General features: G+C 36.9%; 1 protein-coding gene across 5 annotated transcripts in view; it reads right to left on the bottom strand.

Moving 5' to 3' along the window:
* Positions 1 to 4760: 4760 nt before the first annotated feature.
* The window catches only part of TC2N (tandem C2 domains, nuclear), a 45467-nt gene continuing 30928 nt past the window's right edge, over positions 4761 to 19299 (bottom strand). For all 5 annotated transcript variants that reach the window (XM_086708988.1, XM_086708987.1, XM_086708990.1 and 2 more), the window contains 4 exons: positions 18873 to 19064; positions 12173 to 12287; positions 9707 to 9906; positions 4761 to 7763 (listed from right to left, as the gene is read on the bottom strand). In XM_086708988.1, coding sequence (XP_086565114.1) covers positions 7653 to 7763; positions 9707 to 9906; positions 12173 to 12287; positions 18873 to 19064 — 618 coding nt within the window. In that variant the 3' untranslated portion in view covers positions 4761 to 7652. The remainder of the gene's footprint in view (positions 7764 to 9706; positions 9907 to 12172; positions 12288 to 18872; positions 19065 to 19299) is intronic.

The following is a 19299-nucleotide window of genomic DNA, read 5'->3' as shown; positions in this document are numbered from 1 at the left end:
GTATTCCCAGCACCTAAAATGAGTGGCACAATGTAGTTACTCAATAGTTATTTGTTGAATAAATATCCCTGTGTACCAGGATGATGGGCATTTACCCTGGAAGACTCTACTAGAAGTCAGAGTCAATGACTTTACTATCTTAGGCCAAACTCATTTTCAGATTTTCTAGAAAGTGAAAACTGAGCACGGGTTTTGGTAAATGGCAGGGAGGGGAAGAGAGGGAGGAATGAGGGGCAGGAACAGGATGGAGGAAAGGAGGAGAGGAAGGGACAGTGTAAGAATTCTGTATACTGAAGGGAATCTGAGTTACAAGTGTCTTCTATAAAAAGAAAGAAGATACAGTATCAGGAAGCATATATAGGCACCTCATATAACCACATCCTTACCTTCCCACCTCTATCCTTCACTGCTCTCCACAGGCTTTCCTTCCTCCTCGAGGCCTCTCTTCCTTCTGGTGACTGTCAGTCCTCCTTCCTGGGGCTCCTTTTCCATTATGAATAAGAAAACATTCCTCAGCAATCCTCCCCACCTTCCTCATCTCCAGACTCATTACCTGTTGAGGACACGTCCTTACCACTGAGACATACACGGGGTTAAGCTTGCTTCTCAGACAGCATCTTGCTTGAGTCTCTTCCCTAAATTCTAACACAGTAGGCCTCCAAATCTCTCATTCTATCCTCCAGGACTAGAACTGTCAACAAACCAATCTTCTACTCACCTATTCTACGGAAGTCATATGGATCCTGTTTGGGCTGCTAATTTAAAGAGGATATTTACATCTTTTTTCAACGTTTTTTATTTATTTTTGGGACAGAGAGAGACAGAGCATGAACGGGGGAGGGGCAGAGAGAGAGGGAGACACAGAATCGGAAACAGGCTCCAGGCTCCGAGCCATCAGCCCAGAGCCTGACGCGGGGCTCGAACTCACGGACCGCGAGATCGTGACCTGGCTGAAGTCGGACGCTTAACCGACTGTGCCACCCAGGCGCCCCAGAGGTTATTTACATCTTACAGGAAATGTTCAAAGCTGGATACAATCTAAGTAACCTTCCTATTTTATACAGGAAGCAAACTTAACTGCAAAAAAACAAATGTTTTAGATAAATTAATATACTTTTTGTGCTTGGTAATGATATACATGAAGCTGTTGTCATGCAATAATAAGGTAAAATGTGATTACTATCTCAGCAATCTACAAAATTTAGAATTAAGTGTTACTGAATAGAATCATAGGTTTTAAACACTGCTGAGAATTTCAGAATTTTTTTTCCTAGGCCAGAACTCATAGTGTGAGGCTATCATGTTCCTCTTTTCTATAATTAAGAAATGCGTCAATGAATTTTAAAAGTAAATTTGCTAAATAATCCAGCATTATCTCTCTCCACAAGATGATATTAGTCTTTAAGCCCACTCTATTGTGCAATAAGACATGACTCAATGTGTTCATTCATTTTTCTTCTGTTTGTCCACTGCTGTATCCCAAACACTCAGACCACTGCCTATCAGTTAAGTGGATGAGTAAACAGATATGTACTTCCTATGTGCCAGGTACGATGCTGGCCTCAGGAATGCAGCAGTAAACATGAAAACTTTCATGAAAACTGCAGGGTAGAAGATACATTGAACAAAAATCATGTAATTATTTAATGACAATTATGATAAAATCAATAAAGGAAAATTACATCTGAAAATAGCCTCTAACATTGCCTAAGATGAGAAGGCAAAGACGTCTGAGGAACAGATATTTAAGTGAGCACCTAAACAAGGGATTTAGCAAAGGGAAGGGTGAAAAGGACGACTACTACACTTAGATGAAATGGCATGTGTGAAGATGCTGAAGAAGCGAGGGGCGTATTGCCTTCCAAGAACTGAAAGGAGATCAGTGGGAAAGATGGGGCTGGAGTCAAAGGCAGAGCTCAGATAATGCAGGGCCTTGTAGACTTAAACATTTTGGACTTCACACCAAAAGCAATAGGAACTAAGGAGTGACAATCATATCTGTATTTAAAAAATTATCACCCTGGCCACTGCGTGGAGAATGGTTTGGAGGGAAAACAGAGGGAGGCAGGAAACCAATTAGGGGGTGAGAATAGAACTTACAGGTGGGAGGTGATGCTGGCTTTGACTAGGGAATTTACAGTCGGGACGGAAAAGCAGGTGGATTCAAGATCTCCGTAGCACGTATGCTACCGACTAGGGTGACTGATTTGAGTGCGGGAAATGAAAGACAGAGAAACTCCAAGGTGGCTCCAGGCTCCTTTTATTAAGAACAGTGCAGGCCAGATTGTGGGAGAATGGGAAATCCAAAGTTTCGCTTGGGATATGTTCGAGACAGGATGTCCGTATCAGCCAAATGATAGTGGAGCTCATTAGCAAACTAGGGTAGAGATATAAATTTGGCCTTGGGGTGCAGTCAGTTAAGTGCTCGACTATTGGTTTCGGCTCAGGTCACGATCCCAGGGTTGTGGGATGGAGCGCACACTGAGCATAAAGACTGCTTGGGATTCTCTCTCTCTCGTTCAAAAATTTTTTTTAATTTATATTTGGCAGCCTTTGGCCAGTAAATAGCAGTTGAAGCCATGAAAATAGAAGAGACTGCCCTGAGGGGCAAAGTGGAGTGAGAAGAGAAAATGGTCTAGGACTGAGTCCTAAAGAAGTCCCAGTGTTTAAAGTGCACAAAGACGAGCCAACGGAGAAGAAAGAAAAGGCTAGAAGGCTAATAAGACAGCAAACAGAGCATAATAACATGAAAACTAAGGGAAGACATGGTTTCCAGGAGGGAGAAGGGCACCTGGCTGGCTTAGCATGTGGAGCATGTGACTCTTGATCTCAGGGTTGTGAGTTCAAGCCCCATGTTGTGTGTGGGGGCTATGTGTGTTAAAAAAAAGAAAAAAAAAAAATCAGAGATGCTCCTAATTCCTTCAGCTGATTTGATTTTCTTTATTTGAGCCCCTAAAGCATTTTGACCATACCTCTAATCCTGCTTTTTACTACAATTCTGCTTTATGCTATTTTATTCCCCTACTAAAATATAAAACCCCAGAGTAAAGAGTGATGGCTTAGCCACCTCTATCCCTAAAAGCACCTACAACAGTTCTTTGCAAAAGGTAACATATAGACATTTTTACAATTATGAAGTACACAAAATGGCTCATTTAAAAATTTAGTTGTTTCAAGATCAAGTCTCCATATACTGTATAATCAAGAAATACTAAAGACTGAGAAATTAAATTAAAAGACAGCAAGAGTCACAGTCAACAAAATCTGTTAAAATAAATCTAGTCCTGGGACGCCTGGGTGGCTCAGTCGGTTAAGGGTCCGACTTCAGCTGAGGTCACGATCTCGCGGTCCATGAGTTCGAGCCCCGCGTTGGGCTCTGGGCTGATGGCTCAGAGCCTGGAGCCTGCTTCAGATTCTGTGTCTCCCTCTCTCTCTCTGCCCCTCCCCCGTTCATGCTCTGTCTCTCTCTGTCTCAAAAATAAATAAACGTTAAAAAAATTTTTTTTTAAATAAATCTAGTCCTATCATGAAGGGCAGATATTTTTTTATCATCCTCCTGCCTCAGAAACTAAAGAATGGTGACTCAGAAAACAAATTCCATGGCACGACAATATGAAAATCAATACTAAATAAACATCATCATCTATCTTACTCAGTGATTTAGCTCAGTATGGAATCAGATACCTTTCAGTCATCCGAGAAGACATACGGAACTTTCTGGACATCTGCTGCTGTTATCAGAGTCCTATGGCTTAATATAGTTAGATAGTTAATATAGTTATCATTATATAATTTAATTTACTTACCAGTTTTAACTAATAAAATAGTTATTTTAGACATCAGATCTTCCATACATGAAAAAAATTTAAAAATCAGTAATTGCCAAGTTAAAGAAATCCCACCAGGAAAGGACTAAAAATGCAGGCAGCATTCATCTTCAGACAATTTACCCAAAAAATACCCAATTCTGGAGGGTAACACTAACTCTTTTAATATCTTTTAAAATATTAAACCTCTATTTCAAAATGGACATGGTACTTCATATACACTCACTTTTCATAATTCTTTCCTCAACTCAATGTTTCAGCCAAAACTTCAAGCATTTGAAATTGTTGAACAGTAATTTCAGCTGACCCACCAAGAGAACACAAGTAGATGTCTGTTAATTTTATGTGTCAACCTGACTGGCCAGGGGTGCCCAGATTACATGTTATATCTAGGTGTGTCTGAGAGGATGCTTCTGGACAGGATTAGCATTTGCATCACTGGGCTGGGAAAATTTCCCTGCCCAATGTGGGTGGGCATCTTTTGGTCTGCTGAGAACCTGAATAAAATAAAGGGAGATGAAGAAGCAATTGATCCCTTTTTTCCTGCCTCACTGCTGAGCATCTCATATTCTCCTGCCCTCATACTGGGATTCATACCATTGATTCCACTGGTTCCCAAGCCTTCAGGTTCAGACTGAATTATGCTGTTGGCCTTTTTGGGTCTCCAGCCTGTATGACAGATCGTGGGATTTCTTAGCTTCCATAATACATGAGCCAACTTCTCATAATTAAAAAAATATATATTTTTAAAAATGTATATATACACCTTGTTGGCTCTGTTTCTCTGAAAAAACCCTAATACAGTATACAGAGAGATATTTCATCTGGTACTTCCCTCAATATACCCCATCAAATACCAAAAGGAAATAACGTATCCTTTGAAATACTGCCGTCATGATATAAAATAGTGAAATTTACTGAAAATTTCTAAAATCCTTCAAAAATAAACAATTATTTTATTAAACAAACAGTAACAATTTGGGGGGAAATTTTGGGAAATATGGTTTCAGTACAATAGTATCAGAAATTCACATAACTATATTTAAGCAGAAGTTCACTTTAGCTTATTTTCAGCTCACAATTACATATGTTCAAAATGCCATTGGTTTCTTCTTAACGGTCTGGTAAATGCTGGAACTGATATACTTCAGTGATAATTTCCCTAGGAGGTCTGCTAAAAGAAAAAGTCATGCAAAACCAAATGAAAGCTGAATGTTGTATTTTGACATGGGCTGTAGCTACCTAATTGTATCAATCTGAAAGCTTATACATAAATAAGCACAGAGTTAGGGATTAGCATTGTATAAACTATCAGCTATCAGTGTGAACCCTTCCATGGCTTTCTCTGGTCATCTAGCACCATTTTGATTCCCTTGTCCTTGTGATAAGTGGGTAAAGGTCAAGAAATACCCGAGTAAAAACAAAGACAAGTGATTTTTGCTTACTATCTCATGTTTTTATTACCAGCTAATGTTTTTTCTCATAATTTGAGTAGCTATTAACAAAAAAGTGTGTTTCTTTTCATATTTCATGTAAAGCTTCAAAGACAACCAGAATATCATCTGTATTCGGTACCTCTCGCACCAGAAAAAGGCTTAACTAAAACTAATTAAAATATTTGGGAACTTAGTTGTGTCAATACTACTCTAACTGAAAGGTCTTTTAAGTGAAAAGATTTTTTTTAAATTTTTTTTATTTACCTATGATTCTAAGACATGCAAGAAACCAAAAAAATCACACTTTCTCTGAAATTATACATGGTATACGTATTGCAAAAACATTAAACATTAAATAATTTAAATTGAGTTAAATACATGACTACATATAACAAATTTAGGAATTGGAAGCATTAATAGAACACAAAAAACTGCTCAAATTAAAGTCTAGATTAAAAAAAAAACCAATAAAGTCTGTTATTTATTGTCCAAAAGCCAAAATACCTATTTGGTGGCTATTAAAATAGGTGTATTTGCAGAGGATTTTTAAGGCAGTGAGGCTACTCTGTATGATACTACAGTGGTGACTATACGACCTTCTGCACTTGTCAAAACTCACAGAACGGACAATACCAGGAGCGAACCCTAAATTTGGGTGATAACACTATGCCAATGTAGGTTCACTGATTTTAGCAAATGTATCATTCTGGTGGGCTATGTTGATGATGAGCAAGGTGTGTGTATGTGGGGGTCAGGGGTACCTGGGAACTCTCTGTACCTTCCTGTCAATTTTGCAGTGAACCTAAAACTGCTCTAAAAAAATAAAGTCATTTGTCTCAAAGATGTAAAACACTACAGTCAAGGTGATTTCTCTTGAAAGTTCACCTGAGTACTGACCAATATTTCATTGTTCACAAATCTCAGAAAATTATTTCCAAATGCACACTGTCAACACCACCAGTATAACATAAACTCTAGGGAATAGAAGCAAAGAACATGTAAATTAGGCATATTTTGTAGCTTGTGGAGATGATACCTAGGAAAAAAGGAATTAAGGGTTTACTTGAGAAAATCTTAATGAGACATACAGAACATAAAAACTAGAATGAAGAGGGTATTCTAAAGCTATACCAAAGTATCTTCTGGTCTAAAATATCACCATCTACCTCCTGGCATGTGTGCACAAGGTAAGAGAGAAAGAAAAATGGAAGACCATGACCACAGAGCAGTTGGTCTACTCATTAGCAAAACTAAAGTCAGACTTGCCAAGATCAAGGAAGGCATTATCTGTTTCTCCAAGCAGCTATTCTTTTGGGGCATAGTTTGCATAGCTGACTAACCTGAAATTAGGCCCACATACTGACTTCTAGTGAGTTCCTGAGAGAAACTGCAATAGAAAATATGTGCTATATAATGCTATCACGTACAGTTTCTTAAAAAACATGGGAAAATAGCACTGTGGATTATAGGACGAGTAGTTCATATATATATCTCTATATCTCTATATCTATAGAGATATATATAAACACTAAAAAAAGGGAAATAATTATCATAAAATACTGAACTTGCTAATTAAGCTCATTTAGTTCTGCTAATTAGGAGGAGCTATATGGAGGATAATCTTATTCCAACTCCAATTAAAACAAAAGGCAAAATATTTGAGGGAGGAAAACACAGCAAAATGTGTACACACAAGGTTTCCAATTAAACTTCAACCTTCTGGTGTTTTCGTTTATTCTTGCCAAAACATAGCGTTCTATATTTGAAGTTTCTCGGAGATAAATAATTTATACAGTGGCAATGTGACGCCTTATGGGTAAGAAGTAAGAAACCTAGGGCACAACTCTTCCCCGAATACCTAAGAGCTGAAGTGGTTCGATGATTCATAGTTGTTTTCTGAGAGAAGAGAGGTAGCAAGAGGTAAGCAGTGGAGTCAAGATCTAATCAAGAATGACTGGCACTGAAACAGTCAGTAGTAAAGTCTTCTACGTGTCTAACAGTACTAACAGAGACTTGATATACTAGATTTTAAATATCTAGGGAAAGCTTTCAAAAAACCCGTAAATGTAAGATAGCAATCACCACCTATGGTTGAAATTCTCATTGATTTTATAATTTATTTAGTTGTCCCAGAAATACTACTCTTTATTTCACTGTCTATTTTGGCATAGTTTTAAAACATCCCCTCTATTTTGGATATCAGATATAAGTCATCCCATTTTCTTTAATCAAATTTAATTTTCTATAAGATCCATTACACATTACAATTATGACCTCCATAAATAAATTGACAAATGTATTGATTTGTCTCTTTTCATTGGTAGCAAATTGAAATCCTAAGTCTTCTAAAAGAATGTCAAATTCTTCATCAAATTAATGTGTGAAGTCTTCAAGATGGATTTAATCTGTGCCACTTGATAACAACCTTTTCTGGATTTGTAATGGTTTCTTTCCACTGATTCACTGCTTCAGTGTTATTACTGTCTTCGCTTATCCAAATCTAGAAAGGAACAGCACAACCATTTAACAGAGTCTGAATTCAAACTGCTAAGAACTCTTATGGATGAAAGACGAGTGGAAGTTTGGTTCACGTACTTTCAATTAAACATCTTTCCATTTTTCCAAAATTTTGTTTGATTTCTATTTGAAACGTAAATGTTAAAATACTTAACCTAGTCACCCTGCAGACTGTTTTATATGAATCAATCCAATTTAAAAATTCAACATGAAAGATTATAAAAATCATTTCTCCCAAAACAGTAATTAGTATCTTTTGTTATTCAATAAGCCTAGGAGCTCAACTTACAATTGATCCTGATCATTTGAAACACTTCTGTGAGGATTAACGGAGACTAATCATGATTTAAGTTAGATTGGTAAGAAATGTCCATTTTAAGCACCTTTTACATTAGATAAAGCTGTGATTTTAATTGAAATCTAAACTAACTTTAGGTAATAGACATGAATGAATTTGAGAAAATTGCAAAGCATTATGCAAATGTAAGACATCACACTGGTTACATACCACAGAGGCAAGGTGGGCAAGGAACCCAAAGCCTGAATTCTCACCTCAGCTTTAGCACTACCAAGTGCTGCTACTTTGGAATTAACTTCTGTGAGACGGAGTTTCTAATTCTTTTAAATAAAGAAACTGGAGCAGACCACTGATTTTCAACCTTTCCCCCTTAATTTCCTGATCTGAAGAACTTTACCTTCATATAAAATCTTACAAAGAACCTTAATATATGATATGAATCAGATAATGCCAGCATGCTCTGGCTGATGTAAGGGTGGGGAGACCTTGAGTCCACATTTGGCTACCCCATCATGATGGCTACTAAGGACACCAGAGAAGCCAGAGGGAACAGATGGACAGCCAGAACCCTTCCAGAATTATTATTCTTAACTGGACTCTCAACCAAGAAAATGGAATCACCAAAAACGTTATGCTGAAAATCACCTGAAATCTCCCATTCCATTCCTACATGATCGCTGAGGCTTAGTGAGATAGGAAGCCTTAACTGAATCAACTTCATGGGCCTCACGGCTTTGAAAAGTATGCTACCTATATGAGTTTTTGAGTCCAAACTCTTTCCCAAATAGGAATAAATGAAGAACAACAAAACTTTAATTTTTTAAATAAATGTTTTAGGTAAAACACATGAAGAAGTGGGTCAAAAAGTTATTATCAATCTTTGAAAATTCACATATAATTTAAGGATTTCACATAGGCTGCTAATAACATCTTGTTATCAAGCAGACAGAAGCCTTTAAACCAGTAATGTAGATTTTGGAATTTAAATTCAAGCCAAACAATCATAATTAAGATAAAAGATAATGAGCTACTTTTGGAAACTACAAAGGAAACAAGTCCCTATAGGATTGGCAAGTAAGCAAGTGTTCTGTTGTCTTACACAGATGACTAAAAATTTTTAAATAGATTAATCTAGACACCAATACTAACTATCTAAATACCACCACAACCACTGCTAACACTAATGTTTTCAAATTCAAATCTAACATTCAAATTTCAAATTCAAATCTAACATTATTCAGTTAATAGCATACAGAGTTAAACATTAAATCGAACAGGACACAGAAAGAAGAAAGTTGGATATCTCCAGCCTTACAAAATTTGATTTAAATATTTAGCGTCAAACTCAACAGTACTGAAAAACTGACCTTTCTTATAGTGTTTACAGCTGAGAAGCTCAGAAATAGACTTATTTCAAGATAAGAAGCCTGATTGCTCAGAAATTCCAACTATTTGTATTAAAGCAAAGTGTGACAAGATTTCATTTTTGTGGCAACATTAAATTTTATGATGCTGAAGAATTTTACTCTATTCAACTTCAATTTTATCCCGTATTCCCTTTGATGACTAACTGCTTTGAGCATACAAAAGTGCAAGCAAAGAATTCAAGATAAAAAATCCCTACTAACCTGCCCCACAAAGTGTCGTCTTCTTACAGAGCTCCGACTGTAAAGCTTAATGAGAAAAATAATTTCTTTTTCATTCTGTCTGAGTGGAAAAATCATAGTTTCTCCCCACTTTACTCTGCCACTGGAGGCCTTCAGTAAGCGTGTCTTCTTCTTATAAATCAACTCTCCTGAACTAAACATTGCCACCTTCACAAAAAAACCTAAACAATAAGAAATTTTGATATGTAAAATTTTATTTTAAATGTCATAAAAGATACATATCTATATGTTATATTTGGTGTGAAAATACAGATAAGCCGCTTCTCAAGATCTGACGAAAAAAAAAAAAGATCTGACGAGCTCTTGGCATAACGGAAAACATCTCTAGTAAACTTTATAGTTCTCATCACGCTTTACAAAAAACTACAGCAACCTCCAATGAATCTAATCTTTCTCTACCTGAATGCCATTAAAGACTGGAAACTGGAGGCATACATGACAGTCAGCAATAGGGCAGCACACACTGAAAAGTATTATACAAAAGAGAGGGGCCAACTCTTTGGACAGCTGGAGGAATTTAGTTCACGGTTTTACACAGATAAAATTCTTTGCTCGAGACTCCTGAGGTTAAACACACACCCACTAGAGAAAATTTACTCTTTAAATAAATGGAGATAGAGAGCTTCCAGTAATGGCAGAATAGTTGTAGAAACTAACCTTCCCATAGATTAAAATTATAAATTCTGGGGAAAAAAATATAAAAAACAAGTGCACAAGCCATTAAAGTTTGACCAAAAGCAGGAAGAAATTGGAGGAGAGTCAGCTTTTACAGATGGGAACTGCACTGGGTAAAATTCAGGTTTATATAACTTTTCCCCTAAGCATACTCCCCCGTCTCCCCCGTCTCACTGACACGTGGTCCCTACAGCTCAGGCAGAGAGGGCAGTCTGACTAGTTTGAGTAGTCATGGGATACAGCTGAGGTGGCCAGGGCAGCAAGAGAGTGAGGAGGGAACTTCCAGAAAAAAGGGAGCTGCCAAGTGAGGACCTAGACGGACCATCAGATTTCCAACATGGAGATTATGATAATCCTGATAGCAGTTTTGATCAAAGAAAGACCCTATTAATGTCATAAATAAATTCCATCTGTGGATTTCTACTGATGTCCTTATTTCCTAGAAAATTAACCCTATGTAGCCCTGGTAATTTATTCTTTTAATACCACATTAGATTTTACTTGCTTATTTTTATTTTATGATTTTTCCATCTATCTACATAAGTGGTAACAGTCTATAGCTATTTTTTGTGTGCACTATCCTTTCTGTTTTGATATTGAGAATATGCTAACCTCATAAAGTTACTTTTTCCATCGTTTCTCATGCTTTGGAACAGCTTATATAAAATAGGAATTAAATGTTCCCTGAAAGTTTGGTGGAATCCACCAGTAAAATCATCTTGGCCTGGTGCTTTTATTAGAGGAAATTCTTTAACTACCTACACATGGTTATCATTTTATTCAGATGCTCTCCCTCTTTTGCAGTGAATTTCAACAATTTTCTTCTCCAAAAATCAATTATTTTACAGAGATGTTCAAATGAATTGATATAGTTATAAATGGCGTTGTCTTATTTATTATTGAACCACCTTCAAATTTGAAATGTTATCTTCTTCCTTGTGCCTGTTTTCTTTATTTTTTGCTCGATCCAATTTACTGTAGGTTTGTCTATTTTACTGACCTTTTCAAAGAAAAAGTTTTTGGCTTTATTGATTATGTCTTTTGCTGTTGTCTCCGTATCTATCAACTTTGGCTTTACCTTTAATTCCTTACCTCTACTTTCCTTTGTATTTGCTGTTTTTTTCTTAACTTCCTGAGCTGAATGGTCGCGTGCGTTTATTTTCAGACATCCACTGCTTTTTGCCCACCTGCAGGGATCTTCTCTTCTTGTAGCCGAATGAAGGAGCACTTTTACCCCACTCTTAGCCCTTAGGGAGGACTGACTTCACACCTCCAGCTCTAGGAACAGCCATATAAACCAGGCCTACGCAACCAAAACATCAGAGCCCCTTCTGGTGCCCAAAGGCACAGGGAAGGAAAAGTGTTTCAAGGTTTATGTATGATATTTTCTGGGGGTTTTTTGAATTAAGTTTCTAGTTAACAGAATACTCAACAATGGGCATAGACCTAGAGAAAAGATAAATTATCTAGGCTGGTGAAATATATCTGACAGTCCTCTGGACACTCAACCTATATAAACTAATGACCCAAATAAGGAATAGCATCAAATGGATAAAAATCTAAGAGACTATGGAGTAGAGTAGACACATGGCTAAAATCTGAAATCCAATAAAGTAATTTTAAGTTAAAAGGTAAGTATTTAAGTTAAATAACAAAAGTATGATTTTAATTTCCATTGTTAAGAAATATAGGAAAAACTAGCTTTGACTAATATTTTCTGAAGATTTCACTTTGAACCACAGATATACTTACTCAAAGTGAGAGGTGATGAACAGCTTGGAAGGTACTGTGCCTCGAGAATCTGTAACTGAATTCTGCTATTTACTGCTTGAAAACAAGTCCCCAATTCAAGTTCTGCATGGCAAACCTAGGTATCAAAAAAGTGCCATTTGATAATTAAGAATAAAGCTTTGGAGATATTTCAAAAATTCAAAAGCAAAGAGGTACAATTTTAAGTTTTGAAAGCGATGCTTTTTATTGACACACAAAATTATGATAGAAAATATGGTTAGGATAAATGCATGGATTCTGTAAATATGAGGTACTCACTTTCACGGATTCTGAAAAGCCAAGTTAAACCTACATACTTGATCCTTCAAAACCAGGGAGGCCAAAAGATATTTCAAATTGAAAACAAATGAAATTCTTCAGCAGTTTTTGTAAAGAAAATGTCCATGAAATAAACACCAAAAAAGGCCACTTTCAAAACACTTAGTCATTTGAATTGTTTTTAAAAATACATAAACTATAATGAAAAGCTTCATATATGAGAATCACCATTATTTTTTCTGACTATAGACACAGCAGTAGATGCTACCCAGATTAGAAGATTTGAAGACAAAGGATTACTACAAGGAATAAATGTGTAGGTTAAGAGCTGAATTACCATGCTGAATGAGAGCCAGCCAAGAAAGTTGGCAAAAAGGAAGCTAATGAAAGAGACGGAGGCAGTAAATAATAAGGAAAAGGTCAAAGAAAACCTGAGGCAAACAATGAAATGAAGGAGACTCAGAGGGGAAAAAGTTAAAATGTGCTCTTCTGTAGCACTGACTAAAGAAGAAAGTTAGTAATCCGTGAGATGGAACACAAGCCAGCCTACTTATGTGGATTTCAAGGTCCTTGGAGTAAAAAATCAAGGAGAGAAACATAAAGTCATCCAAACAGAAAAATACTACTGTTCACATGTTGAGAAGAAAGAACATCAGGTTAACAGACCTCCCTGGGGCCCAGCACAGACAGGCACAAAAATCTTTGTGAGTATGGATTCCAACAAAGCTACAGAATGGCTGAATGACACTTGATGAAGAGATTTGTATTTGATAATTACCGAGTATTCCCCAACCATCAGCACATAACTCACTGAAAAAGAACCTTTCCATGTATCTGCCATCGACTGAATCATGGGCGTTTCCTTCAAAACAGGATTCGGCATTTTAAAATTGCTCATGCCAGGATTAAAAAGATCTGTACGTGTGTCTACACACACACACACACACACACACACACACACACACACACACACACACACAGTGGAATATTACTCAGCCATAAAAAAGAATGAGATCTTGCCATGTGCTACAACGTGGATGGACCCAGAGGGTATCATGCTTAGTGAAATAAGATACAGACAAATATTGTATGATGATACTCATATGTGGAATCTAAAAAACAAAACAAACAAACAGACTTTCACATACAGAGAACCAACTGGTGGTTGCCAGGAGGGAGGTGAGTGAGGGGATGGGTGAAGTAGATAAAGGGGATTAAGAGGTACAAACTTCCAGTTATAAAATAAAGAAGTCATGGAGATGAAAAGTATAGCATAGGGAATATAGTCAGGAATACTATAATAGCACTGCATGTGACAGATGGTAACTACACTTACTGTGGTAAACACAGAGTAATGTACAGAATCACTGAATCATTATGGTGTATACCTGAAGCTAATGTAACACTGTATGCCAATTATACCTGGATTTAAGAGGGTTTCTGGGGGTGGGGGAGAGGGGAAAGTGGGTGATGGGCATTGAGGAGGGTACCTATTGGGATGAGCACTGGGTGTGGTATGGAACCAATTTGACAATAAATTATATTTAATAAATAAATAAATAAAAATTTTAAAATTAAATTGGTCATGACATAAATCGAGAGCGAGGCAGTGAAAAGTGAACCACTTTAAAGTATAAACTCAACTGTCAAGGTTAGACTCCCCCTTGAAAAGTCTAAAATGATGATCAAACTTGTCTATTTTGGCAACAAATGCTGAATTCTAATAAAAAAGTGAAAGTACTATTTTTGCTTTTGTAATCAGAGTTTAAGAATGGATTAATAAATCTTTTTTGGTAGCCATATATAAAACGGAGCTCTTTCTTATTTAAAAAAATGCTGCTGTTCTTGGCATTTAAAAAAATAGATTAAATACAGTTACTTGGGGTGCTCGGTGGCTCGGTCGGTTGAGAGCACGACTCCGGAGTTTGGCCCAGGTCGTGATCTTCCAACTGTGAGATGGAGCCCCATGTCAGACTCTGTGCTGACAGTGCAGAGCCTGCTTGGGACTCTCCCTCTCCCTCTCTCGCTGCCCCTCCCCTGCTGGTGCTCTCTCAAAATAAATAAATAAACATTAAAAAAACAACAACAGCTATTTATTATTTACAAAACACCAAGGAAACTATGGGTAAAATTTTTTTGTTACTATGGTTCTGTGTCCACAATGTAACAACACTTATGAAAACACCTAAAGGTGGCAAAACTTCCCTTAGTGTTACACACTTGTAGAGCTCACTCTCACAAAACAAAGCAGCACTTGGCAAAGGTTTGCTATTTCTAATTTGCCAGTGTCATTTCTGAATTCAACTTATTTATTATGTTCCAGGATATTAATTCAGATCGTGAAAAACTATTCAAAGTGGTTTTCAATGTCCCTATAACCAAAAAATTAAAATTCCAATCAGGGCACCTGGGTGGCTCAGTCAGTTAAGTGTCCAACTCTTGACTTCGGCTCAGGTCGTGATCTCAGTTTGTGGGACTGAGGATGGCGTCAGGCTCTGAGCTGACAGCACAGGACTTGCTTAGAATTCTCTCTGTCGCTCTCTCTCTGTGCCTCTCCCCAGCTCGTGCACACTGTGCATGCTCTCTCTCTCCCAAAATAAATAAACTTTTAAAAAATAATAAAATAAAATTCCAATCAATTAGCATGTATAAAGTGCATTTTTAATGGGCACAAAACCATGGAAGATACGTGATCTCTAATCTTGCAACATGGATCCTTTTTTAAAGAAAAGAAAACTTTCCAAGCCTTCCTTGAATCGTTGTTGAAAGTGAAAAGCATAGTTAGAGAAAACCATGATCTGGTGATCTCTGAGAATATCTTCTTGGGGGGAAGTGACATATGGTAGAGCTGGTCCTGGAATCAATGCTTCTGTTCGAATCCTGGCTCGCCAACTACTGGCTGGAGGAAATCATGCAAGTGCTTTCGTGTGTCGGTGCCCTCAGTAGGGATACCGAGAGCAGAAAGCTCATAGATTTGAGTGTGAGCATTAAATCACCTAACACCACATCAGTTGTATGTAAGGCTCTGTAAATAAAAATCTCATCTTTTCCACATTATTCAACACAGAGACTTGGGTTCTCAAATAAATACTTACGTTACTATTTGTCAGGGTCAAGAACTCTCTACTAAGACGTTAGCTCTACATGAAAGTTCTGCTGTGTGTGGTGGCATAATTGTCACCGTGGAGGATGGGTGTGAAAGTCCGGCTCTGTCAACTAGAATATCAATTTTCCTCCTCGACACAGGAAACAAAGCATACTATTTTTGCATTGGCCAATAATCTGAAACATTCACACTAATATAAACCCACTGGTCCAATATAGCCCCTAAGTTCTTCTTTCAGGCCATCAATCTTTTTGTACCCCTAGGACCTAACACACAACAGATACACAATTGTTGCAAGACCTCTAAAACATGAAGTAATTTGGTAGAAACTTAGCCAAAATCATTCATTCAGATTCTCCAAGGCAGATAAGATTATAACAACTCAATTCTCCAGAAAATACCTTTGCTGAGTTATCTTCTGATATACTCTATTCGTCTTTAAAGTTTTAGTAAATGAATTATCCATTTGAATAATATATTTTGTGCCTTCTGTAAACTATGGTTGCAGCTTAAGGTCTACCAAACCTAGTTTCAAAGATGCAAGTGACAAACTCCTTGTCACAGTTACAATGCAAATTTCCTACATTTAAACAGAATATAAAAATAATCTAATATAGCATGCTTCCATTTAATCATTTATTCTTTCATTCCTACCTACGTACCAACGGTCAATGCCAAGAATATAATTAGGCCCTTGCTAAGAACACAGTAAAACATAAAGAAAACGGATGGAAGCTTGAGCCTTGTTTTGTTTAGACCAAGTAACTGAATTCTAAGTTGTAATAAATACCGTACAGAGAACACATTGGAGATGGAGACAGAAAATAATAGACAAGAAAGATCTATCTAAAAATTTCACTTCTTGATCAGTTATAGAAATCCTTTTTTATTTTTTAATCTCTACTTTGATTCCCTTCTAATTCGCTGGTTCTCAAGCCAGAGTGCAGAGTAGAATCACCTGGGAAGCTTCTAAAAACTACAGATGCTTCTTCATCAAAATAAAAAGCTTCTGCACAGTGAAGGAAACAATAAGCAAAATTAAAAGGCAACTGACAGAATGGGAGAAGATACTTGCAAATGACGTTATCAGATAAAGAGTTAGTATCCAAAATTTATACAGAACTCACCAAACTCAACACCCCCCCCAAAAAAAATAATCCAGTGAAGAAATGGGCAAAAGACATGAATAGACACTTCTCCATAGAAGACATCCAGATGGCCAAGCGACACATGAAAAAACACTCAACATCACTCATCATCAGGGAAATACAAATCAAAACCACAACGAGATACTACCTCACACCTGTCAGAATGGCTAACATTAACAACTCAGGCAACAACAGATGTTGGTGAGGATGCGGAGAAAGAGGATCTCTTTTGCGCTGCTGGTGGGAAGGCAAACTGGTGCAGCCACTCTAGAAAACAGTATGGAGGTTCCTCAAAAAATTAAAAATAGAACTACCCTATGACCCAGCAATTGCACTACTAGGTATTTATCCAAGAGATACAGGTATGTGTTTTGAAGGGACACACGCACCCCAATGTTTATAGCAGCACCATCAACAATAGCCAAAGTATGAAAAGAGTCTAAATGTCCATCGATGGATGAATGGATAAGGAAGATGTGGGATACAAACACAATGGAGTATTACTCGGCAATCAAGAAGAATGAAATCTTTCCCTTTGCAACTATGTGGATGGAACTAGAGGGTATTATGCTAAGCAAAATTATTCAGAGAAAGACAAATATCATATGACTTCACTTACATGAGGACTTTAAGATATAAAACAGATGAACATAGGGAAGCAAAAATAACATAAACACAGGGAGGGGGACAAAACAAGAGACTCTTAAATACAGAGAACAAACAGAGGGTTGCTAGAGGGGTTATGGGAGGGGGGATGGGCTAAATGGGTAAGAGGCATTAAGGAATCTACTCATGAACACACTGTTGCATTCTATGCTAACTTGGATGTAAATTATAAAAAATAAATAAATTATAGAAAAAAAAACTATAGATGATTCTGGCCTCCCACCTCCCATCTCCCCCCACCCTCTCCACCCCCCACCAAATTCTGATTTAATGTGTAGCCAGGATAAGAACCACTTTAAGTCACATTAAATATTTTTGAAGGCAGGTAAAATATAAATCCTATATAAATTTAAAATTACATACAGGCTTGACCTTATAAAAGCTTATAAAGATTTAAAGATTAAAAAATTTCTATAACTGTTATCCTGACATAGAAACTATATAAGTAAATTATTAGGGACTTCTAAACAATTTTAAGATAGTGTTCAGCTGGCTAGTTGAGAGAAACAAATTATCAGGTCTCAAAAATCAATCAGCACTACAGATAATCAAGTTCTTTACAAAAACAGACAAACTAGCTGTTAAGAACCTCCATTCTACCCAATTTATGGATAGATATTGAGCTTGCTCATGATTAAAATCACTTTCCTAATCTCTTTTAAGGCACTCTTTTTTTTTTTTTTTTTTTTTAAGTAGGCTTCACACCCAGCCTGGAGTCCAGTGCTGGGCTCAAACTCATGACCTGAGATCAAGACCTGAGTTGAGATCAAGAGTCAGATGCTTAACCAACTGAGCCACCCAGGTGCCCCAACAGAATTTTTTTTTTTTAAGGCAATCTTGTTTGAATTTGGAATTTATGATTCCCAACTTTCTTTCTTGCTCTTCCTAAATTATCAGCTATAAAAGAAATTTTTAAAAACTTAATAAAATGATTCCTAACTTCAGGATTATTTTCCTGAAGTATAAAATATGAAACATTAATAAAAATGTCCTAGGAGAAGGTAACCCTAAGGTTATTTTTCAATGGAGAAAGCAAAGGGTCTCTGTTAACCTTTTATCACTTATGTAAAAAGCCTTATTAGGGGCGCCTGGGTGGCGCAGTCGGTTAAGCGTCCGACTTCAGCCAGGTCACGATCTCGCGGTCCGTGAGTTCGAGCCCCGCGTCGGGCTCTGGGCTGATGGCTCAGAGCCTGGAGCCTGTTTCCGATTCTGTGTCTCCCTCTCTCTCTGCCCCTCCCCCGTTCATGCTCTGTCTCTCTCTGTCCCAAAAATAAATAAAAAACATTTGAAAAAAAAAAAATTAAAAAAAAAAAGCCTTATTAAACAATGACATCATTATTATTACTATTATTATTGCTTCTTGAGAGCCTTCCCGATCCTCTAATATATTCTAGAGTGTTCAAGTTATACTCCAACAGAAGGTCATCCACAAAATAATTCTTAAAGTATAAAACACTTTTATAGTGATACTACTATCACTTACAGAAATTTTTGAAGGTGGCGTTATATCCAAAGAGTAATCCATCTCCTGTGTGCTAAGAGCTCTGAGTGACAGTGAGCATTCTCCAATGGTTTTCTTCCTGGGTGTCTGGGTTTGAATCTTAAATACAAGCCTTACGGTTTGTAGACTTTGGAGTTTAATAGCAAATACAAAAGTTTCCATAAATTCAATACTCTAAAAAAAAAATGCAGGAAAATAATATAAAATATATAAATAAAAGGACAGAAAAAGAGATGATATGGCAATAACAAAGAAATGAAAATAACATTTTGTAATCTAGGAAAGGAAGATCTAATTTTTTACAACAAAAAAATATCTTTCAGTGTAAATTAAGATGACAATGACCATGAGTTGTTTTTCCAGAATTTATCCTGGATACTGCCTTTCTAAATGTCACAAATTATCTATC

This window comes from Puma concolor, chromosome B3, assembly GCF_028749965.1.
Source record: "Puma concolor isolate L17-30 chromosome B3, mPumCon1.1.hap2, whole genome shotgun sequence".
NCBI lineage: Eukaryota > Metazoa > Chordata > Mammalia > Carnivora > Felidae > Puma > Puma concolor.
Note: the sequence above shows the minus strand (reverse complement) of the source record. Positions and strands in the feature narration are given on the sequence as shown.